At 47.5% G+C, this 24,478-nt stretch overlaps 1 protein-coding gene across 1 annotated transcript in view; it reads right to left on the bottom strand.

The window, feature by feature from the left end:
* The window catches only part of LOC149360928 (putative chitinase 10), an 85,600-nt gene that overhangs the window by 42,001 nt on the left and 19,121 nt on the right, over positions 1-24,478 (bottom strand). The window contains exons 4-6 of the mRNA XM_089569422.1: positions 15,685-15,870; positions 14,366-14,368; positions 1,151-1,350 (exon numbers count right to left, since the gene is read on the bottom strand). Coding sequence (XP_089425548.1) covers positions 1,151-1,350; positions 14,366-14,368; positions 15,685-15,870 — 389 coding nt within the window. The remainder of the gene's footprint in view (positions 1-1,150; positions 1,351-14,365; positions 14,369-15,684; positions 15,871-24,478) is intronic.

The following is a 24,478-nucleotide window of genomic DNA, read 5'->3' as shown; positions in this document are numbered from 1 at the left end:
TCATTTATCTTTCCTTAACTCGCTGCGTTGTTCTTAACTTAAGCTGAACCCTCTTTGTTAGCCTCCACGTTTCCGCCCCATAGGTTAGTACCGGTAGGATACAGCTGTTGCATACTTTTCTCTTCAGGGATATTGGTGAACTGCCATTCATGATCTGAGAGAACCTGCCATATGCGCTCGACCCCATTCTTATTCTTCCAGTTATTTCCCTCTCACATTCCGGATCGATGGTCACTACCTGCCCTAAATAGACATATTCTCTTGCAAAAGTACTTGATGCAGGCGTTGTTCGTTGGTTCACGAATAGCGAACTGTTCTCTTGCTAGACTATTGAATATTGTTTTGGTTTGCTGGATGTTAATTTTTAGCCTCACCGTTTTGCTCTGCCTTTCTATCTTATTGATAGTGCTTTGCAGTTCATTTCTTGAGTGACTTAGCAAGGCAATGTAATCACCGAATCGCAGATTACTTACGTTTTCTCAATTAACTCTCCTCCCCAACTGTTCCCATTCCAGTCCCCGGAATAGCTCCTGTAAGAAGGCGGTGAAGAGCCTTGGCGAGATCGTGTCTCCCTGCCTGACACCTTTCCTTATTGGAGTTTTATTGCTGACTTTATGGAGAACTGTAGTAGCTGTGCAATCGTTATAAATATATTCGAATGTTTCCACAGAACTATCTTCTACACCCTGGTTCTGCATTGCCTGCATGACGGCTGAGTGCCTGTTCCACACCCGAGTGGCACACTTTCTGGATGACTCGAGGTTTTTTTAAGCAAATAAGGTGTTTTTCTCAGTCATAAAGCTATATATAGCGGCTCGCTTCATTTGTCGTATTTCTCTGAACAACTATTTTTCGTGCTGATATCGTGTATTGATGACTATCCTTTAAAATGCGGTGTATTAAGTTGGCTGAATAAATTCTAAGCTAGATCGCGTTCTATTACAGAGTACATTAACAAAAAGCATATAGGCAACGAACAGTAATCAGACAACCTGTCACAACAAGTCAATAGTATTGCGCTACTAGTATAAATAGCCTATACCATGAGACGAGCTAGCTCTATACTGTAACCCTTTGAAAGTAACGTTTGGTATATGAACATTTCCTGTCTCACATTCATCCCATATAAAAAGAAAAGAGCCGTCCGCACCTGGAGTCGAAGTGGCACAAAACGTGTCGGTGCTGCACTTGCTGAGGACCGGTGGCCGAGAAACGAGGCATCGTGAGCAAGGGTGCCATGGAGGCCAGCGACCAGTTTTGTCTTTCCAGACGTTGATTGCAGAAATCGGCCACGCTCGTGCCCTCGGGAAGCAAAATGTTTTCCTCCGCATCGTAGGTGACGCGCGGAGCCTAGACAGGGTTTTAGAAGAAAAGAAATTCACCTTTGAAACGCCGCACTATTAAGCAATAATTCAGTCGCGTTTGCAATTCACAAATGCATTCTAAAATAATCACAAAATTAAATATATCTGATTTGCAATGAATAAGAATATTTTTTTCCATGACCCCTTTTTTGAACATTGGCGTGATCATTTACAAGATGCAAATAATAATAGTATAATAATAATAATAACATTATTATTACAGTTTATTTCACAACCAAAATATACACGGCGGCAGGATGCCAACAGTACAGTAAAAACTGCCTCTTGGGCAGTTTCGCTCGTCCATGGACATTCAGCCGTTAAGTCTTGCTGCTAAACAGTTGGACGCACAACTTTCGATACCTAAGTATTGAGCAGTATTACACAGGACATGGCAGGTACTTCCTGTAAACTAAATAAAATGACATAAATGATGTAAGCAAGTCAATTAATATATTCAATTTGCTTTCGAAACACAATAGAAAGTCAGTGTAACCGTGTACGAGGTGGATCTCTGGGCAACTTTATTAAAAGAAAGGGCATTTCGCAGAAGTGGTAGCATGTTTTCAATTGTTTGACGGCCATATGTTGTTCTCTATGCTTTAATCTGCCTCTCGGCGACCTTTAGTGTGTAGTGTACTTTGGAGCTTTGCTCAGTGTTAGCCAATTCATGAAAAAAAGACTTGCTGTTAATAATTTCCCGTTTTAAAGCGTGGCATCAGCGAAAGCGGTGTAGCGTGGTGATCGGAAGTATTTGATGCCTAGAAAAAGTCCTTCCTTTTAGAAGGTTTCAGGACCTTGTTCAGTTATTCTTAGAAGGGTTGTCTGAAAGATCCTGCAGCTTTCGATGTCTCCTTCTGATGTTTCCACCACAAAAAAGTACTGCATTCTGGCAAGAGCTAAACAACAAATTATATACTGCCAAAATGGCTTTTTGTGGCAGTAGCTGACGATAACGATAAACTATACCGATAATTTGCGACAGTTTGCTGGCAAAAAAAAAAAAATTTGCATCATCGTCCCACGTCAATTTTTCACTGAATATAACACCCACTGCCTTAAATGTGGTTGCTATACTTAAGTGAATACTATAAAGCTAATGTCTTGGATAGCGTGACTTTCTTATTTTTTTTATCTAAAAATAAGGGATTTCGATTTCGCGACATTAAGCTGTCAACCATTTTTAGTGCGAAAGCATTGGTAGGCTACGTTGACGTCGGAAGTGTCCGCAAAATGTGTCGCTGCAAGTTGTTCCCGCGCCACCGGCGTGACTGGATGGCGCAAAATTTACGGAGTGATGGTCACACCCGAGCTCAGTCACAATCGTGGCCACGTACAGACAGTACAGAGGACGAATGATGAAAAGAGATGTTCGGCGCAAAAGCGCGTCTGCCGATGCTACAAAGCTGATTTGAGCAACGCATAATGCAGGCGCAGGCGCAACCCCGCCGATGTCACCACTGGTTGACATCAATGTGGTGGCAGTACTCCCGAATATGTTGAACAAAGTTTTAAGAAACCGTTCTTCGCACAGCATTACTGGTGGCGCCATAGCATTTCTCTTCGCACATAGCTTACATGTTGTAGTCAAGTTGAAGGATAGCTTGTGACAGGAGTTCGAAGTAATGACATTTGTACCTTCAATTGCGTGCTTTCTGAGACCACATTTTTTCTTTAAGGTGCGGTTGAGGTGTCCACCGAGATGTCGATATGTGAAGTTCGAGGCTAGCTTGCGACAGGGATTCAGACCGATGACATATATGTATATGCACCTTGAGTTGGATTCTTTAAGGCGCCGTTAGGATGTTCACCGAGATGTTGAGATTTCAGAGCTACAACGCCCTGTCATTTCCTCACGAACTTTCGTTTTCTCAAAACAGATGCTTTGGCATTCCTTGAAGTAAGCAGACAAGTTTGGTTTATGGTTTATGGGGGTTTAACGTCCTAAAGCGACTCAGTATATGAGGGACTCGGTAGTGAAGGGCTCCGCAAATTTCGGCCACGTGGGGTTCTTTAACTTGTACGGACATCGCACAGTACACGGGCATCTAGAATTACACCTCCGCGAAATTCGACCATCGCGGCCAGTATCCAACCCGCGTTTTCGGGTCAGCAGCCGAATGCCATAACCACTAAGCCAGCGTCCGTAGAATTCGTTGTGACCATTCGTGTAAATTAGAGTGCAGAATTCTCTCTATAGGCTAACTTATTTAAGTGGGCTCCAGGGAAGGAGATACTCGTATCGTCCGCATATGTTATATACTTTGCAGGGTAAACATCTGCACAATATCATTAATAAAAAGTTGAAAAGGAAAGGGTTAAGTATACTTCCCTGAGGAAATCCTCGCTAAACCAGCTCTATTTCAGATAAATACTCATTATTACTGACCGCTTGTCTGTGATCATCCCTCCTTGCCCATTCCAGCTTGCACTCTAAGCCCAGAATGGTTTGCCTCTTCCCAGCCCACTCTCTCCCTCTGCACGGTGGACCCTCCCCCGCGGGATCTAGAGAACCTCAAGACCTGGGAGGACTGGGAGACCCTGCTGCGCTCGGAGGACCCGACCGTGCAGACCATCGCCACCGGCCGGGCTGCCAGTGTCATGGACCAGAGGAACATAAACACTTGAGTGCAGTTGGGTCGCCCTGAGATTCAGGGGTGTGCCCCGAGTTCCTTCAATACAATAAAGTTTTCTCTCTCCCTTTCTGTCGCCTGAACCAGCGATTAAGGTTAGCGCAGTGCGAATTTCTCCTTATTGATATCTCCAGACAACGTTATAGCTGCCCGCAATGTCTTCGGAAATAATAGAGAGCAAACTACTGATAATCACTATTCTTGAATAATAGTTTCTCTCACCATGCGGGCTGTCTGGCATTCTTGAGCAACAGCTTTTACAGCATAGGAATGATACGCACGTCTCGCGACTACCCATGCGCGGCTGTGTTCTGTGATCACGTGACCATCCGCGATAACGGCCATAATCATGATGATCGCATTATGCATGCATCCCGCACCTCACTTCATGCAGTCCTTTACACCAATTTGTGGGAAGCGCGGACATAAAACGCCCCAAACATTCCTTTAACGCCCTCTCAGAGGTGAGAGCCTGAAAACATGCGACGGGTTCAACATACATAGGATGAGTTTCGGACGCTGCCCACAAGGTGCTGCGAAATAACATTTGTAAATCTGTGCGCACATATTACATGAAATTGGGCAGGGCAACGCCAGCTGCCGTAATGCAGCAGACTTTAAGATAGCATGTGTCGCCTGTCTGATTTTTGCTCCTGCCAAACTCCAATATTAAAAATGAAAGAGCGCTCGCATTAAACTAAGTGTCTGTAAACGGCACAGAAGCTATAGTTTATTTTTCTTTCATGAAATCACCAACCATGCCGTTCTTGCTTTTCTGTTTTGATCATTTCAGAATTTTCGCTTAATGCGAAAAAACTGCAGAAGTACTCGGCTGCGACAAGGCCAAAAACGATCTCGTTTAACCAGTAAAAATTGAAAGCCGGTATAAAGTAGATAACAAAATTATAATTGCCATGTTTTCCACAATGCGAACACAAAAATTTTCAATAAGGGTTCCATATTTTCTTGAGCATAACAAAGCAAAAAACAGAGATGAACGAGGAACACAGGAGGAGCGCTCACTCAGAAATGAACTTATTGATAGGAATTAAGGAACGCAATGAAAATGAAAGCGTACAAAAAATTCATACAAACAAACAAAACACACGTGTTTCAACGTGTGATCAACGAACATGACTTCGTTATCATGTATTGAAAATACACGGAAGCGGTAGCCATTAACTTTCCTGTACGCCGTAGGTGGTCACAAATCAAAAGGAAAAACAGCTAAATATATTTAGGCATAATCACAACAGCAGATCTGCTAAAGGATCGACGAGAGATTGTGCTCGAGAAACTAGCCACCTTGTATACGCAATGCCTTGTGACCTCGAGCGTGCCTAGAGCTTAGAAAAACGCTAACATAATCTAAATTCATAGAAAAGGAGACGGCAAGAACTTGAAGAATTACAGACCGATCAGCTTATTGTCTGTTGGCGACAATGTATTTACTAAGGTAATCGCTAATAGGGTCAGGACAACCTTAGACTTCAATCAACCAAATGATCAGGACCGGATCCCGTGAAGGATACTCGACAATAGACCATATTAACGCTATCAATCAGGTGATAAAGAAGTGCGCAGAATATAAGCAACCCCTATATACAGCCTTATTTGATTACGAGAAAGTATTTGACTCAGTGCAAACCTCAGCTGTCAAGCAGGCATCGTGGAATCAGGATGTGGAAGAGTGTTATATGAAAATATTGGAAGATATCTATAACGATTGCACAGCTACCATAATTCTCTATAAGCTCAGCAATAAAATTCCAATAAGAAAGGATGTCAGGCAGGGAGACACGATCTTGCCTATGCTATTCACTGCCTGTTTACAGGAGGCATTCCGGGGCCTGAAATGAGAACAGTTCGCGATAAGAGTTAATGGAGAATACCTAAGTAATCTGCGATTCACTGATGACATTGCTTTGCTAAGTCTCTCAGGAAATGAACTGCAAAGCATGATCAATGAGTGAGACAGGCAGAGGAGAACGGTGGGGCTAAAAATGAACACTCCGAAAACCAAAGTAATATTCAACAGCCTAGGAAGAGAACCGCAGTTCAAATAGACCCTTTAGAAAATTCAGCGCCATCTGGTGTGTGGTGCGCAAACCGCGATGCCTCAGCCATTACTTGGGCATACGCCTGCCGGTATGCACTCGGGCCAGATTGAAAAGTACGGCGCCCGGCGAAGCCACAACAAGCGCAATTTTCTTGTTTCTGTGTCCTAGCCATGTTCCTTGACATTGGCTCTCTGCTCCAAGCTACAGTCGCGATGCCGGCATGCTGCTGTGTGCCTTTCTGCAGCCAGCGCGGCGAAGAGACGCGCACGGAAACAAGCTGTGTTTCCAGAGCACGGAGCGCATGGAGTAGCTGCATGCTTCTTTCTTCTCGTCCGTGACCTGTCTGTTTTCACATTAAAATAAATGATAGAAGTATTGAAAGAGCAGCAAAAAGTTCCTTCTACCGTGTAGCCGCTCCGCTGTATAGTGAGCACAAAAATAAAGGTGCCACCTTCGGCGCACTCGAGGACATGCATTCCGATACTGGCGACTATTTCAGCGCGTCACAAAATCAAAACGTAGCTCAAACGCGCTTGTTTTGGATTTTCAAGCGTCCACGTCCATTCATAGAGAGTTCCGTGTGCGCGAAAAAAAGCACGACGATGCGGCGCGGCGAGGAGCGCCGTCGTTCTCTCCGTTGCGAACATGCAGCAAACGACGGCGACATAGGCGGAGTGCAGCAGCAGCAGCTGTGTGTTTTCGTTCGGTCAGTGCCTGTGCACTCTGGCTAAAACAGGAGACGCATGTCCGGCAACACGTCCGGCGCGCCGCTCCAGTCACCGCTTCCGAACTGCCACACCACAGCAAGCAGGGACACACGGAGCGGCAAGCAACCGGTGTCGTACTTCGCCGCAGCGCAGCAGTGCCTGAGCGCTGCTTGGCTTGGTGTACAAATATTGCAAGAAAACACGGCATCACCTTGTTATCAGAAAGACTGCCAGCTATATTCGAGCGGCGACAAAGCATGCCTGCTGATGTTGCGAGCTTTCGGCAACAGCACCGCTCGCGGGCGCTCCGGGCGACGAGCTCAGCGGCTGCCTGTCTGCCGTGGATAGCCGGCTTTTCATCGAAGCGGCAAGGACCGGCGCTTCGGAAGTCGCCTGCGCTATAATTGAAGGCCTATTCTTCACTCCGCTTTGCTGTCGACAGCATCATCTCACAACAAAATAAAAGTATGGTCAATTTCTACGGCGCCTTCAGCAGCGGAGCTAGCGGGCGCCAGTCGAGCCGGACCCCAGCGTCGGGCCAGCGGCAGCTGCGAGGCGGTTCTCGCAACAAATTCGCTCGTACCACAGTTGCCACTTTTACCAGGAACTCGGTATTGGCCAATGACCCAGAAAAATGATATATTTTCTCACTTCTTTATGCCAGGGTTTATTATTTACGTCGAGAAAACTCATTAGCTCGTTTTTATGACGCCGGCAGACGGGATCCAGGCTGGCCGGCCGGCAGGCACGGCTTACTTCACGTTCGCACAAGAAAATACAAAACAGCCATGCTACCAGAAAGGATGCTTCCTAGATTCTAGCAACGACAGCATGCCTGTGCTATAGTGGAGCTTTCGGCAACGACACCGCCTGCGGCAACGCCGGGCGACGAACTGCTCGCTGGTCACCGACTGCCCTAGTCGTCGCTAGGCCTAGATGGTGAACAGCTACAACGCGACTGATTTCGCACCGACGGCTAGCGCACTGGCACTGCTCATCGAGCGCCCATATTCGGATCCACACGCATTTCGCCCTGCAGTGCGCCTGCTCGTAGTCGAGTCCGGTCCAAGTGTTGTTAGCCCTCCTTTATCGACAGTAGATTCAACATGCAGGGTGACACGGCAACGCGCACTGTCGACGGATCGCAGTAATACCGGCTTGTAGCTTCGCTGAGAGGTGCGGCCGGACAATAGGAGTCCAAAAGCCTTTCCGAAAATCCGCCCGGGATGACAGTCAGGTCCCTCGAGCACTGCAAATTTTCCGCCATCGCTTTCACAAACACAACCAACATGCCACAAGGTGGAAACTAGAGCAAAGGCTGTGTGCGTCTTCCAGCCAAAGGTGCCCAAAATATGGCGCACGGCGCCGACGGAAGTTGCTGATGATGATGCCTGCCGAGTTGCCAGACTGAATTTTCTAAAGGGTCTATTGGTGGCGAGGTGCTAAAAGTAGCAAGAAAATATGTCTATTTTATGCAGGTAGTGACAGCCTGTGCGGATCATGAGAGGCAAATAACTGGAAGAATAAGAATGGGGTCGAGCCCCTATGGCATGTTCTTTCAGATCATGAATGGCAGTTTACCAATATCCCTCAAGAGATTTCAGTATGCAACAGCTGTATCTTACCAGCAATGACCTATGGGGCAGAAACGTTGAGGCTAACAAAGAGTGTTCAGCTTAAGTTAAGGACAACGCAGCGAGCTATGGAAAGAAAAGTGATAGGTGTAACTTTAAGAGATCGGAAGCGGGCGCAGTGGGTGAGAGAACAAACGCGGGTTAATGACATCCTGGTCTAAATCAAGATGAAGGAGTGGGCTTGGGCATGGCATGTAATGCGAAGGCAGGATAACCGCTGGTCCTCGAGGGTAACGGAGTGGATTCCAAGAAAAGGCAAGCGTAGCTAGGGGCGGAAGAAAGTTAAGTGGGCCTATGAGATTAAGAAACTTGTGGGAACACGGTAGCCGCAGCTGGCGAAGTACAGCATGATCAATTGGAGAGGCATGGGAGAGGCCTTTGCCTTGCAGTGGGCGTAGTCAGGCTAATGATGATGATTATGATGATGAATCATAAAAGCAGACAATGTTGAACGAGTACATATCCGAAATTGTGAGCAGAGCTATAGATTATTTTTCGTGCTTCGCTCACTGCGTTGTTCACTCCGTGTATGCTGCACTGCGTCGTACTGTGTATTTGAGCGTGTGCGTAAATGCCCCCTTTGCGTTGTTGTTTCTGAATTTGGAAACAAGGCGCTCAGTGAGCGAGTATCTGGTAAAAACTGCCCTGGACTCAGCCGCAGCAAGCGTTTGTACTCTCCGGGTCGCATTCAAGTATGTCCTCGTACAGCAGGTCCTGCATGTCCAAACACTTTTTTTCCAACTATGACTTCGGGTTCGAACCCCGGACCAGGACGAATTTTATGCGAAGCGTATTGCTAGAGCTACCACTCACGCCGTCGGCGTGGGACCCCTAGACGTCACACCACGTGACACCGTGACGTCACACCATATGACACCGTGACGTCACACCACGTGGCACCGTGACGTCACACCACGTGGCACCGTGACGTCACGTGACGCCGTGACGTCACGCCACGTGACGCCGTGACGTCACACCACGTGACATCGGATGAGAGAGGCGGCCTCCACCTCGCGCCGTCGCCGTGGGACCCCTAGCCGTCACGCCACGTGACACCGTGACGTCGTCGTGACGATGCCATCGCACAGACGCCGGAATGTCCTCGAGCGGCATTCCCGCGCATTTCGAACGCGCGTTCACACTCGGTGTAGGTGAAACGCTCGCTCCACCGGGCAGGCAGACGCGGCTTCCGTGGAAATCCAGGCGCTCACCCAACGCGCATCTCGGGGTTAGTCGGCGTTCCGCTGTAGCCATGCCGTTGTCTTCCCCCCCGACGAAGGCTTCTAGTGGTTGTATTAAAATGACCAAGTATGCAACCAAGGAAAGCCATGTATTACCAAGCCTAGCCACCAATATGCTTCGCATCTGACTAGGCTTAACCTTAGCTAAGCCTCAGCCATAATTTTTTCTTTAATTGCGAAGTTTCTGAGAAAGCTGTATAGCTTTCCTTTGTAGCCGTATGGCCGCGCTTAGGTGGATGTCAATGAGTAATTACGCCCTTATTAGGAATCTACTCCACCTTGGGGGATTCCCTTAAATATTTGACCAACACTGTTCCCACTTCGAGTTATTGATCAATTCACTCTCGCCCTACCATAAGCTTACTCTCCCGGTGAGCTCAATTGGTAGAGCGACTGCTCCGGTGAAGCGGTGGTCCCGGGTTCGAACCCCGGATCAGGACGAATTTTTCTTTAACTGCAAAGTTTCTGAGAAAGCTCTATAGCTTTCCTTTGTAGCCGTATGGCTGCGCTTGGGTGGATGTCAAAGAGTAATTACTCCCTTATTACAAAACGTTTTTAGCCGTGAAAACTTCACCCTCGCTTTTAGACGCTTCAATGGCTGCAGCCAGTGCGGCGAGACAACGTTTTCGCTCGGCGTTCATGCTGAAAAACTCGGCAGCTGAGTTTTCGAAGCCACGCAAACAGCGCAAGCCCGCTGTGTGCGAGAGTACGCGCGGATTGCCCGCTGCGTTCGTGTGAATGCCCGACGTCCGGACCGACTCCCGGATGCTTGGTCACGTGTCACGATAACCGCGCTGACGCGCGAGAACCATCCGCGATCCGGTCCGCTCGTCTGAACCCACCTTAAACAGCACAACAGACTAAATGATGTATCCGTTCCTGTGCGGTGCGTAACGTTTGAGAGCACTGCAATCGTGGCGCTCAGGCAGGCATGTCACCTGGCATATTTTATGCGAAGCATATTACTAGAGCTACACTACAGCCCGTCGAGCGCGGCGGTGGAGCTACCACTGACCACGTGACACCACGTGACAACATGACGTCACAGCAGAGGAGAGATGGGCTGCCGGCTCGCGCGGTCGGCCGCGGCGGTGGAGGCTCCACATCAGAGGCGCGGCGGCTGACCACGTGACAACATGACGTCAGAGCAGAGCAGAGATGGGCTGCCGGCTCGCGCGGTCGGCCGCGGCGGTGGAGGCTCCACATCAGAGGCGCTGCAGCTGACCACGTGACGCTACAGCAGCGGTATAAAGCTGAGCTTGCCTCGCTCTCCGGGCACTTACGAGGAGGCCAGGTGTTGGGATGCCGCCTAGAAGCAGGGCTGATTTGAACGAGAAGCGAAAGCTTCAGCGTGCCACAGAGACCGATGAAGAGCGGGATGAACGTGAACCAAGGAAAGCTATGTATTACCAAGCCTAGCCATCAATATGCTCCGCATCTGACTAGGCTTAACCTTAGCTAAGCCTCAGCCATTTTATTTCTATTTCATGGGAATCTGCAATGCGCAAAAAAAGCTAATACGTAACAGATGGTTAGGCTGGAAACTGTTCAGTCGGATGTTTTGAGGACCGTTATACAACTTACTCATTGAAATTTATCGTCGGTCATCGGCGATCGCGAATTTGGTTAATTAATCTCGACTAATTATAATTAAGCAAAATAAAGTGAGAATTATCAATAAAATACCCTGCAACATGCACTAGATCGGGTCATCTTAGTCTGCCGTGCCATAGTTGTAAACCTTTGCCAAATTCCGCTCAGGCAACCTATATACGGGCTGCAAGAGCGTGATCGCACATAGGTGTTGGAATTACCCGCGTGAGGTCATGGAGTTGTGACGTCACGACTCTGTCGATTAGGCCTTTTTCGGCCGCGCCGCCGGTCAACGACGACACCGGTTTTTCTGGGTAACGGGGCCTTTAACGCTAGTGCGTTAAAATGTATTGTTACGTATTTTTGCTCATCCAGTATCAGGGATAGATGAATCATTGGCATGTAACAGATTAATTCCATAATTTGTAACGACATTAATACAATTCGAAAATTTGCGGTGATCGTTTGGGAGCACATTTAGCAAGGTATGCTGTTGGAAATGCACCTTGACGTTTTTTACTAATTATACACGTGCGCTAATAATGAACCAGTTAATAAGCTTATCATTTTTAAATGGGCTGGAATTTCTTTCCCGGGGGGGGGGGGGGAACTTTTCTCTGTTAGAAATCCTTAAGTATTGAGTGTACTACAATACCTTTGTATGAGTGACGGTTGTTGGGGGATAGTTGCTGCATATTTCCCGAAAATGGTTATAGCTCCTTAAAGGACAACACACAGCAAGCGTCTGTGCCGTCTAGCTTGCTGTGTGTTGTTCTTTTCGGCGCTACAACCCTTTTCTGGAGACCTTTGTATGAGTTGTAATGATGGGTAGGGGCATTACTGTTCCGTTAGTTCCATTTTTCCGTTAAGCTTAGCAATCAAAGTTTTGCAGTTGGTTTGAATGGCTCAGCTATCCGAAATTTGTTAGAAATACATTAAGAAATTCAGGACTTTCCTCATTTAGGCCTGAAAGCGAGCTTTGTGGTGAGCCCAAATTAGCTTCACATTCTTGTCATGTTTATGAGTTGAAATATTGCATTTTACAAGACTAGCAAGTGGTGGCTTAGCTCGGGCATGTAGGAGAAGCCTGAAACGAGGTCGGGATGGGAAGGTCATATTAAATCTAAATATCGTACAACGCAATCTGATATCCGGGTTTCCTGCCCTACTAGCTGAGAGAAGGAAAAATTGGTTGTGGTTCAGCTCTGGTTAAGCCTCGAGCAGTGCAGCGAACCCTAGAAATTTTTCTCTAGATCCAGGGAATTTGGACGTCATTCAGGGGAAAGGGAACTTTTTGTATAATCTAGGGAAAATTCATTTGTTCGGAGAGGTCTTTTTTTTCTCTCTCAAATTGGGAAGACAGTACAAGCTTTTCGTTGTTTTTCCTCTACAACTGACGGATGCCCGCACAACACCGCCGCGCGTTCGAGTAAAGCTTGTTCCACATGCAAGTGAAAAGGCTTTGTTGTTGCGACGCGAGAACTGTTTAGAGCCATCGCGGCGGCTCCAGCAGGCGGAGCGGCGATGTTCCAAGTTACAAATTTCTCGCCGCGCTGCGCTGTTGAATTTTGCAGTCGCTTGCATGCATGTGCATCAGCCTTTACGCGGACGTAGTCGGACGTGTACGGACCCTGACGTGGCCAGTGGCACCCGCTGCTGTGATCTGGCGCGCCCTCAACACGCGCCCCCCTTCCTGATGCTGTATTTGGAGCTCGCTGCTCGACGTGAAATTCCTATTTTGTAAGGATGTCTGTAATTTTATTTTAATAACTAGGAAAGAACAAGGGCGCCATTTTTTTATATAAGAGCGCCGTGTTGGAAATCTTAGCTAGTCTACCTAGGGGAACAATTTCCTGTTCAACCGCCGCGGTGGCCCAGTGGTTATGGCACTCGGCTGCTGACCCGAAAGACACGAGTTCGATCCCGGCCTCGGAGGTCGAATTTCGGTGGAGGCGGAATTCCAGAGGCCCTACTGTGTGATGTGAATGCGCGTTTAAGAACCCCAGGTGGTCGAAATTTCCGGAGCCCTTCACTGCGGCGTCCTTCGTAGCCTGGGTCGCTTTGGGACGTTAGACCCTCCAAAATCATCAACCTCAATTCCCAGTTCCACCACGAGGAACAAAGTGAGTTGAGGTCACATGAGGCATATAAAAGCTGTAACAATGACTGCTTCATTGTTTTAATTGACTCAAACTGTTACGTCAGTCACCCTCTAGAGCAGTCGCAGCAAATGAACAAGCAGCTTTTATATCGTAGTTTCCGTACACTCCTCAAGCGACCTCCAGGCATTCTGTACGTGGTATCCTTCGTCTGAAGTATAAACCGACACAGCATGAGGGGAAAAAATTTAGTTAATTCCACATACCGATACATGTTTACTAATATCTTGCGTGCAGTGAAAAAAAAAACGTACACAATATAGAGCGTTTATTTTGCAATTTCCAGAGAGCGCCATGGTTTATGTTGTAGTTTCATTTAGAAAATCTTCATTACGGATTTTTCATTTCAAATTTACAGCTAATTTGCTTACCAACGCCTGGTAATAGGGTAGTTGCATGGTAAAACTTGGTACTGAACTACGCATAAATAAACTTTTTTCATAATTGAACACCACTTTCTGTATCTAGTGAAATCTAGGGAGTTTTTGTTATCCTTTCCGACTTATCGTTTCCGACACAATAAAGGCGCATGCCAAAAACCAGAACCAATTATGGTAAACAAACAGTTCCTTATAAAATGGCTTCGATTCTTAATAAACTTGAAGGTAACTTGATTTCACATCTAGTATTAGCACATTCAAAAACACATTAAAGATGTCCTAATAATATCAGGTGTTTTGTACGTGGAGTGACTAGTACTTTTGACATGCATTCACAGGATGTATCCTTCTCTTGTACTATGGGTTTTCACTTTATTTTTGTTATAAGTGTCCTTCAATGTATTGTATATTAAAGAAAATCTCTGTATAATATCCTTGAATATTATTTACATATCATACTGCGTTATTGTAGTGATTATAATGGCATAATTTATCAACATTTGTTTTAATTATATGACTTACATTCTTCTTATGCTCAAATTTGTATTGCACTTCTGTCGACTGCAGAGGGACAGAGGCCTCGTCAGGCGCCACAGCCTTTAGCCTCTGCCCCTGCAGCAAATGCTGCAACTGCTCTGCTCAAATAAATCTTGGGAGGGAACAGCGCGAAACAAAACGACGGACAAAGTAAGAGGACACATAGACGAGCGCTGTCCGTCGTTTTGTTTCGCGCTGTTCCCTCCCACGATGTATCAGTACAAACTCGCCCAGTTACCCATCCTTCTTCAAATAAATCTTTTCAATTTTCAAATTGGCGGAGAACCTGCTCTGGAGATGAAAAACTGTAGCGCTCGAGACGAGGACACAACGAAGACGACAACACATGCGCTAACTTTCAACTGGTTGAAACCGCTCTGGAGGTTGGCAACACTGGATTCCAGTGACGCGATTACAACCGGCCGAGTGGAACTTGCTCAGTCGAATGGCAAAGTCAGTGTTTCGCCGCTCCGTTTCACTCGGCGTTCCTGCTTCGTCTTTGTCGCTGGACGTGGATTCACTTTCTGCCCCTCTCCACTCCTCCCCGACTTGGTTTTGCCGGCGCGCCGGCAGCTGTTCCGCAACACATGACCAACCACGTGACCAGCCACGGCGCTGCCACGCTGGAGGCTCGAAATGCTAGCGATGTGTAGGCCCACGGCGCGCACACCACTTGCGTGCTCTGCCGTTACACCGCTCATGCGCGCAGCTGGCGGAGCGGTGGTGCCACGGCTCAGCGCGCAGCCACGCTGACCTCGCGAAGCTGCTGGCGTAGTGTAGCTATGGCTACAAAAAATTAACAAGGGTCCAAGCACTCATCGCTTTACGACAATTGTAACCTTATAGAAGTTCGTTCCGATGATCAGCCAGATTGCGATCAAGTTAAAATCGCCTACTAAAATATTAGTTCTGTGGAATGTTTTGTTACAACAAGGTTGAGTACAATATACACTTATGATGTGAAGTTCATAGAGTAATTGGGAGCTCGATAACCTACACGAAACAAACTTTTTGATGGCTTGATTCCACGAATGCCCAAATATATTTTTGCTGCTGAAACAGTTGCACACGTTGCATAGTTCCAGCACTGCAGCGTTGGAGAAACACATTGCTCACGCGCACGTCGCGCACACCAGAGCATGCCTTACATGGGCACATGATCTCAGTGATGCGGGAACTGTTGGCCGACTGACTTGGAGGTAGTATGCGCGCTGATAGGGCTGCCAGCCACAGGAGTGGCACCTCTGAGAAGCGTATAAGCGGTCAGTGCATGAGGTCTCAGGCGCGGTCGGTTCCATCTTACATTAAATATGCGACCAGCTTCTGAGAAAGTGGGCGCCGGAAGTGTACCCAAACGAGCATTATGAACCACGCACCTGAGTGACTGGGCTGGTTGTGGTGCTTGTACTGCTTGGCCCTAGTGTCGTGTTGTGAACACCTCTGGCGGAGGAAGGCAGCAGGAACAACCCAAATGGCACGACCAGAGTGATGAAGACCACCGAGCACGCCATCCAAAGCAGCTTGCAGAGGCGGCCGCCTTCCGCTTGCTCTTCTCGTACCGTCTACGCAATGCAGTCAGAGACCACACTCAGCTTGCGCCTTGAAAGAGTTTCTGCAGATAATGTCTATGACAAAAATGACACGCGAAAACTGTTTCTTTGGTGCGGGTGAGGCGTAATCGCATTAGGGCTGGCAAAGTTTCATGCGATCGCACTAAGCAACTTTCCCAATGTATGCCGAAATTTTGTGGCCTTTATGTCATTCTTATTGCTCTCAATCTGATTAGTGTGAACATTTCGCCCTGTTCTGCTCTCATTTTACGAGCTTATTTTTTCGCATATCTCAGTTCATTAATATTATTGTTTGCCCTCCTATTATGCCTGTTCTTCAATTTGATCTGAAACTTGCCAAGCTCATCTCGGCATCTGGGCATCTTTCTTGGTGCTTTATACTTTATTTTTGTTTAAATGTACGTTAATTGATCCATCTGCAATCGTGTACGCCATTTTGACGGCTTCGCCTCTGTGCTAAAATGCAATGCTATGATTTAACTTCAGAAATATAAAGTTTTTGAAAAGTGGTTTCACTGTTTCGAGTTTAAGCCTGTAGTTTCTGAACAATGTACGGATAAGTTGATTTTGGCGACAAACGCAGTCGCCAAAATCAAAATCAAATGTTTCCGCTAAACTGTCGCTAACAAATAGGGCGGCATCTGTCTCCACAAGGGCAGTAAAGTACAGTGTTTGCATCATTTTCGGTACCATGTTAAGACAAAGTGCATGTTATGCGAGGAAACATGGCTTCTACTTAAGGCACCTGTGGCAAGAAGGATGCTAAGTAGTAACTTGCAGTGGTAACTATCGTTACGAAGAACACACGGGTGCGTAGCTGTTTATATTATCAGGGCTACCGCACCGCTCCTGCAACCGAAAACTGCAAATATTAAGCCGGAAGCCTTTAATGCCTCATCGTCGTAAGCAGGAGTTGTCGACAGAAATGTCGCGCTTTTCAATTGGTCGAAAAGGGCGTTACGTCAGAGTGCGCGAATTTCAAACGGGGACTACTTTGGCCAGTAACCATGCAACCAATTAAAGGGATGATATAGCGATGCTCCAAGTAAGTGGGACTGAGTTTAGTTAATTGGTTAATTAACCAATTAGACTAATTAACCTTTCTAGTCAGACCGGAAATTTAAATAAAGCCGAGTAGGAAATTGGTCGAGTTGGAGAATCGAACCAGGGTCTCCGAAGTGCGAGACGACCACGCTATCCACTTCGTCACGCCAGTTCGATGGTTCTAATGAACAAAGGCGCACCTAGCGAATATGGTGTCTTCGTTCACTCCCATCTTCCTCCCTTCCCTTACGGCGGGGTTCAGGTGTCCACAGAGATATGAGAGACAGATACATTTCCTTTCCTATAAAACCAATTTACCGACGAGTAAGGCGTAGAGACGACGGGTGATGGTGTTCTGTGGACTCCCTGGCAGCGTTGCACTGTTAGAGGCGAAGCTGAACATCTTAACCACACATCAGTGACACAAGCAGCAACACCGTGCTTAAGGCTTTCTTCTCACCGCACTTTAGGTCAACAAATATTTTGCAAGTAACGCATTTACAATGAGAAAAAAAAATAACCTTTCTGTCCATCACCCATCATTCCTTATTAAAAATTTACCTACCTCTATGATACTTCCTAATGCCATACTTTAGCGAAACTCTTCAGACGTATTCATTTTACGCGCTCTTCTTCGAAGCTAGGACCACAGCACGGGCTGATCGACGGCCCTTAATGTCCTTCATATACCGCGCTCCACTTCTGGTCGTCACTTGCCGCCTAATCAGGCGCGCGCGCACACAGCGTCCACAGCACAAGCGCTCCTTCTCTCACTCGCCGAGGCACTAGTCGCCATTGGTCAGGCGAAGAGCGAGCTTTGCGGAGGTTTCGAGTTTCTTCCCTCTAACCCGGCTCCACCTCGCGGGAGCGAAGTGCAGAGGGCATCACACAACACGCACAGTGTTGCGCGCTATCCATGGGTAAACAGGGGTTCCCTGGGTCCTTCTGCACCGCAGGCAGGCGTGACTGCCAGGGTGCCTCGATGTCCGCGCGCGTCCGCTTTCAGGGTTGCGACACCCTCTGTGCCACCCCTCGCCGCCGTGTTCCCCTTATGGCGTCCGTCGCGTCCTCCGCGCTATGCTTGTGGTCTTTGTAGCTTTGTTTCAATGTGGCTATGTGGTGACTGCAATAATCTGACAAAAATTGAAATAGGCACTACATAGTTTTTCGTTCGTCACAGCAATCTCCCCGCACTTGAGTGCGTTTTATGCATGGTGCAGTCGCTGCGACTGGGCGATAGAAGAATTATAACGAGCTGCTGTGTTTCTAACTCACCGGCTGCCCTGAAAAAGGATAGCGCTTATTTGTTCTACGTGCGAAGTTGTTATTATTCATTTATTTATTGCACCCTCAACGCCAAAGGCATTACAGACGGGAGTGGGTTAATTAGGATAAAGAACAATGAATATATAACGTGAACACTGGTACTACAAAATAAATTTTCTCCAGGATAAAACAAACAAAATTTACAAAGCGTAACTAACATAAAATCATGTACACAACAAACTGGAAGCCGATATAACACATGATCAACTTTCTTCAGAATAAACAATGTTAGTTATTGCGTCGTGAAAGGTTTTGTTATCAGCAATGGCTGCAATATCGCGGGGGAATGGCGGTTCCATTCCACATATGTACGGGGATGATATGACTGAAAAGATTTGGTGTGGCATGTTGGGATGCCAACCTTGTGTCGGTGATCGATGCGACGTGAAATGTATTCTGGGGGTTATATGAAATAGTCGTGAAGCACAACGTGATGATATAGCTTGTGAAAGAGTGTTAGGCGATCAATTTTATAGTATCAGAGTCATCGATTTCCGCAGCATTATGCTGAATTTGCTCGACCGTAAGGACTGTTCAAAAGGTCCTACGTTTCACGCGAATGACAGCAGCGCGGAGAATGACCTGCCATATAGTATTTTATTTATTTATTTATTTATTGAATACTACGGACATGCTGTATGTCCAAGCAGGAGAGGGAAATACATACAGGAGGGAAAAGCAAAACAGGTGCGATAGTAACGAACGATATAAATACAACAAAACAAGCAACGCAAAAGTACAATTGAGAACGCGGTTACAGCACAGCTACTAAACCAGCAGTGAAAATCAAGAATGATTACAGAACAACGGAGAGTTCTCCGGTAGAGCATTCCATTGAGAAACTGTTCTCGGAAAAAAAGAAAACTTGTAGGCATCTGTGCGTGCAAAAATAGGTTTCAGGCTAAGGGCATGCTTATGGCGCGAGGCTCGTGTGGAATCATTAACGATGTAATTTTCAGGTCGGATACCAAGTCGAGAAAAGTATAATGAATGAAGGAAGTTGAGACGGGCTTTCTTCCTTCTATCTGCCAGTGGTTCTAAGTCTGCGAGTTTCAACATGGCGGAAGGAGAGTCTAGGCGCCTGTAACGGTTGTAAATGAATCGTGCCGCAAGACGTTGCATTCTTTCTAGTTTTTGGATGTCATCTACCGTGTAGGGGTCCCATACAATGCAGGCATATTCGAGACTGGGCCTTAAAATAGATTTATATGCTTTCAGTCTTAGGGCACTAGGGCAACCGCTCATCCGAAGCTTCAGAAATCCTAGCTTTTTGCGGGTGGAGGAGCATATATTTTCGATGTGTTTCGTCCATTTGAGCCGTGACGTTATTGTGACACCTAGATACTTATATTCTTTTACAGCTCTGATAACTATTTTTGCGTGGTCAGCACCAGCCTCTCCAATATTCTCTTTGATTCCTTTCTCTTATAAGTGCACCATATATGGCGCATTCTATTCAGTAATGTTAAATTCCTCTTCGGAACGGTGCACTGCTTTGGGGTGGACAGCTGAGAACACGTCTGAAACCAAATGCTCTTATTTTCTTAATAGCTTCTTTTAGCGGCTTGTTCGGCAAAAAATCATGCACGCTGTTGACTTTCGCTTTGGATGTTGCTTACTGGATTACACTGATGATACTATGAGGCGACGTCTTGCTGATTCATTGTTTCTTTATTCGAGGACAAATTTCTCTAAAACGATTTTAAATCATGAAGAAAAAAGCCATTAAAGGCGACAGATTAATCCCAAAGAAACCTCAGAAATACGGCCCCTGATACAACTTCGTTTCAATCTTATTGTAGCCGCCAGGTTGACTAACAAAGGAAAGTCAGAGCAGCACTGGCCGCTGTAGTGCCGGCGCCCACATTTCGATGGCTGGCCTCTCTGAAAACAAGCGCTGCGCGCCCTCCGTCGCTCAAAGCAGGCCAAGACTCTCTCGGACATGTCGCGACGTGCAGCGTGACTCATCCAGCCACGCCGGCGCCGACACGGACCCTTCTTCCTCCCCCTCCTCATCGTCGGCTCGGACACCCGCGGCGCTTCTCCGGCCGCCCGTTCCTGTCTCAAGCCTTCAACGGCCGGCGCCTCTCGACCATTGGTCTAATTTGAACGGTGGCCAGTGCTGTGACCTGATTGGAGGATTTGAACTGCTGGCTGCCGCAACCGTCAGCGGGCGGCTATAAAAACGGAGCCGCGCTGAACTCGACTCGAGCAGCAGACGGGCAGCAGAAGAGCCATCATGCCGGAGCTACGCTCGCCGCCGGGGCCGCTCTTCTTTGTGCTAGCCCGTGGTGCTCTTGGCCCTTGTATGACGTAAAAGCCCTTGTACATACTGTACATAAAAGTCATTTGACTCACCGTCGCCTCGACCGTTTCCTGGCTCGGACTCCCAGTCCCAACACCGCCTTCATCGTCTCCGCGGAACCCTCTGCTCCAGCTGCCAAAAGACACCGGCTTGCCACTGCACTCGATTGTCGTCGAGGAAGGCAGTGTATCTCTCATTAAGCTATGGGTAGGAAACAGTTAGCAAACTACGTTTGACGTAAAGCGCGCAGAAAGACACGGACGAGTGAACACGACAGACAAGCTCTCATCCCCGGTGATGCCTTTAAGAGGCAAAATACAGTAAGCCTTTCGACATACGTGCCGAGAAACACACGTGACGTAATTTACTGAGGTTGCTGCGTGACGCCAACGAAAGAGCCATTTTCTCAGTACTGATTTATTTAGGAGCAATACCATACGAAAGGCAAATAAAGAAGTACGGGGTAAAAAAGGCTTCTTTCGTTAAATCTTGCAGCCGCGAGTTCCTTAGTTACTGACGCGCTGAAAGTAGGTACGTCGCTGGGATATCCAGTCAGCAAGCGCAAAGAAGCAGAGGAGCTGGAGTTTGGAATGCATTTGTGACATAATGTTAAAGTAATGCTTAGAAGGACAGAAAGCTGGGCAAGTTGGTTGCGATCTATAGTATAACACCTCGGAAGACGAGGACAAACGAAAAACCTCGGGCTAAAACGAAACGAAAACGAAAGCACTCGAGCCAAAAAATAAAGTGATGAAAATGCAGCGACGAGAACTTCATATTCTTGCTCTCCAACGAGGGTGCCAAAACAGCACTGTTGCCTTGAAAAACGTCCGTGTCGTCAGTTTGTGGTACGCGCTCGGCAATTTTTTATGCGGCCTGGCATGTTTTTATCGTCGCCTCTCCTAGGCGATATCATTTCATTTGAAGGCGCCAAATGTCACATGCCGTACAAAAGACCCGTCTCTGGTAATTGTGTAGCTGCGGGACAATTACAGCTTTCCGCCCCGCCGCGGTGGCTCAGTGGTTATGGTGCTCGGCTGCTGACCCAAAAGACGCGGGTTCGATCGCGGCCGCGGCGGTTGAATTTCTTTGCAGGAGAAATTCTAGAGGCCCGTGTACTGTGCGATATCAGTGCACGCTAAAGAACCCCAGGTGGTCGAAATTTCCGGAGCCCTCCACTACGGCGTCTCTCATAGCCTTAGTCGCTTTGGGACGTTAAATCCCATAAACCAAACAAAATCAAACCAATTACAGCTTTCCCGGGCTACGTCATCGGTGCACGTGCTTCCGGTATTTTGAAAGAACATGCGAATTTTGACAGCCTAGTGCAGAAGGGGCGCCGCGTACAGAGGCGTTTGTTATCGGGAGAACAGATGCTGCTATGCGTAACGATCGATGCGAAAGCCTGTCACCTTCACATCAAGTCTGCCGCTCCCGTTCGCCGCCAACATCAACGCCCGTCGTCTCCACTAGGGGTGTGCGAATATTCGAAATTTTCGAATATCTTTCGAATATTATATTTTTAGTATTCGTATTCGATTCGAAATCCAAGTATTCGCGTTCTTTCGAATAATCGACTCGACGCGAATATTCGTATCTAGCCGAATATTCATTGTGAGCACCGCCGTTCATTTCGGTCCGCAAGCCCTATCGATAGAGATATAACAACATGGCGGCGCCAAGAGCAATGCGTATGGATGAAGGAAAATTTTTCCTTCGAATTTTTCCTTCGAGGAAGGAAAATTTTCCTTCCTCCAAGGGCCATGCCGTAGCTGACTGCGCCGGTGAGCTTTTTTCTGGCTATACCTGCGAAACTGCTATACGTGCCAGTTCAGTGCCAAGTGAGAGGGCATTTTCTGTGGCTGGAGGAGTCGTTTCAGCTAGAACGGAACTACTACTGCCTGACCATAGAGAGCAGCTGGTTTTCCTTCACGACAACCTTTTATGTTCATCCCAGCAAAGCGCTTTTGTGCTGATGGCAAGCTAGTCTTAAGCAATGCTGTGTACTAGCCATACTCTCGGATATTTCCACTCTTCTAAGAATAATGTTCGAGACGTTGATACTTTTTGTGCAGCCACACACACCTTTTGTGTTCATTTAACCATCGATATTTGAACTGTGATTTTCTTGGGTGCTCAAATAAATGTTTTGTATTGGTTAAATGCGTATCTCCTTGATTATTCGATATTCGATTCGATATTCGGAATCAAGTATTCGTATTCGATTCGTATTCGAGAAATTTGATATTCGCACACCCCTAGTCTCCACCCTTCCCTCGCTCTCACTCAGAAAACTAACCAGTGCAGAGCCCAGTGGTGACGCTTCGTTGATGAGGTGGCCTAAAAATCCTCTCCTGACCCTCGCTCTTCGCCACAACCTGCTCGATATCTGCGTGGACGGTGCACCAGTTGCAGCTCTCACTGACACTGGCGCCCAAGTTTCTGTTTCAAGCTGCTCCTTTCGCCGTCGTTTGAAGAAAGCTGTGGCAACCGCCGTTTTTTAGCAGTTCGTGTCGCCGACGGAAGTGCCGCTGCCGACGTTGAAATGTACAGTGCGCATTTACACTGACGGTCGTACTACAACTGTCCTATTCATCAACCATTGCCCACAATATGACCTTCGGAATAGACTTTTTAAAGACCCACGTGGCGCTAAATGATTGCTCCACTGGCCGTTTTCGGTCGAAACTACCACTCTGCTCTGAACGCGCCGGTACCCAGCCGCCCCGCTTGCGTGCCGCTGAATTTACTCGCCAGCCGCGCGAAGCTGCAGCCTATGCTCCAATGTGCCTGTTTACCCCATTCCTGATGGTGCCAATATCATTTACCCAATCAAGGACGTTGTCCTTCAGCGTAACATCAACTTTTCACACACCGCCGTCACCAGCAATCGTGACTCTTTGTGGCATTAAACTCCCTCCACTGTTTCCTTTGACCGAACGCACCGTTTCTGCTCTCACAGTTGAAACCTCAGTTTCGTCTCCATGAACTTCTCTGCTCGGCCGCTTCACGTGTTGAACGCTACTGCTGCAATGATCGAGGCGGATTGGCCACCTGACCACGCCAGCACCCTCTTCGCTCTTTTACTTTCCTTGAGCGATGTCGTCGATTTCGGGAATCGTGCTCTCGGCCAAACTACTGTCGTGTCCCAACGGACCAATACTGGCGATGCCAATCCCATCCACATGAAGGCCCTAACGTACCTCACTTCCTGAGCGCCATGCAATTCAGGCAGAGGTATACAAGATGCCGGCGAACATACAGAGCCTTCTAGCAGTCCTTGGGCGTCTCCAGTTGTGTTGGTCAAAAATAAAGATTGAAGTTGGCGCTTCTGTGTCGACTATCGCCATCTTAATTGCGTAATAAAGAAAGACGCTATCCTCTTCCGAGAAGTGATGACGCCCTCGACTGTCTGCGTGGTTCCAGCTATCTCTCTTGTATTTATCTGCGTTCAGGGTACTGGCAAATTGATGTTGACGAGAGGGCTCGTGAGAAGAATGCCTTTATCAGCCCCGATGGCGTGTACCAACTCAGAGTCATGGCTTTCGGCCGCTGAAACGCTCCTGCCACCTTCCAGCGCATGATGAACTCGCTCCTGTGTGGCTTCAAATGAAAGACGTCCTTGTGCTACCAAAATAAGGTTGTCGTTTTCTCCTTCCCATCAGAAGGTCACATACACCTTCATTCTACGATCCTTGGCGTCTTCCGCGGCGCAGGTCTCGAAATGAATTCCAAAAAGCACACCTTCGGCCAGCGCGAAATGAAGGTCCATGGCCACTTGCTTGATGCTTCTGGTGTCAAGCTCGACTCCTGCAAAGCTGCTGTTATTCGCGAGCTCCCCACCTCCCGTACCGGAAGCGATGTGAGCAGTTTCTTAGGGCTCTGCTCGTATTTCTGCTGGTTTGTCCCGAACGTCGCCGACAC

This window comes from Amblyomma mixtum, chromosome 2, assembly GCF_055824585.1.
Source record: "Amblyomma mixtum isolate Tamu chromosome 2, ASM5582458v1, whole genome shotgun sequence".
Classification (NCBI taxonomy): domain Eukaryota; kingdom Metazoa; phylum Arthropoda; class Arachnida; order Ixodida; family Ixodidae; genus Amblyomma; species Amblyomma mixtum.
This window is presented reverse-complemented; position numbering and strand designations above follow the sequence as displayed.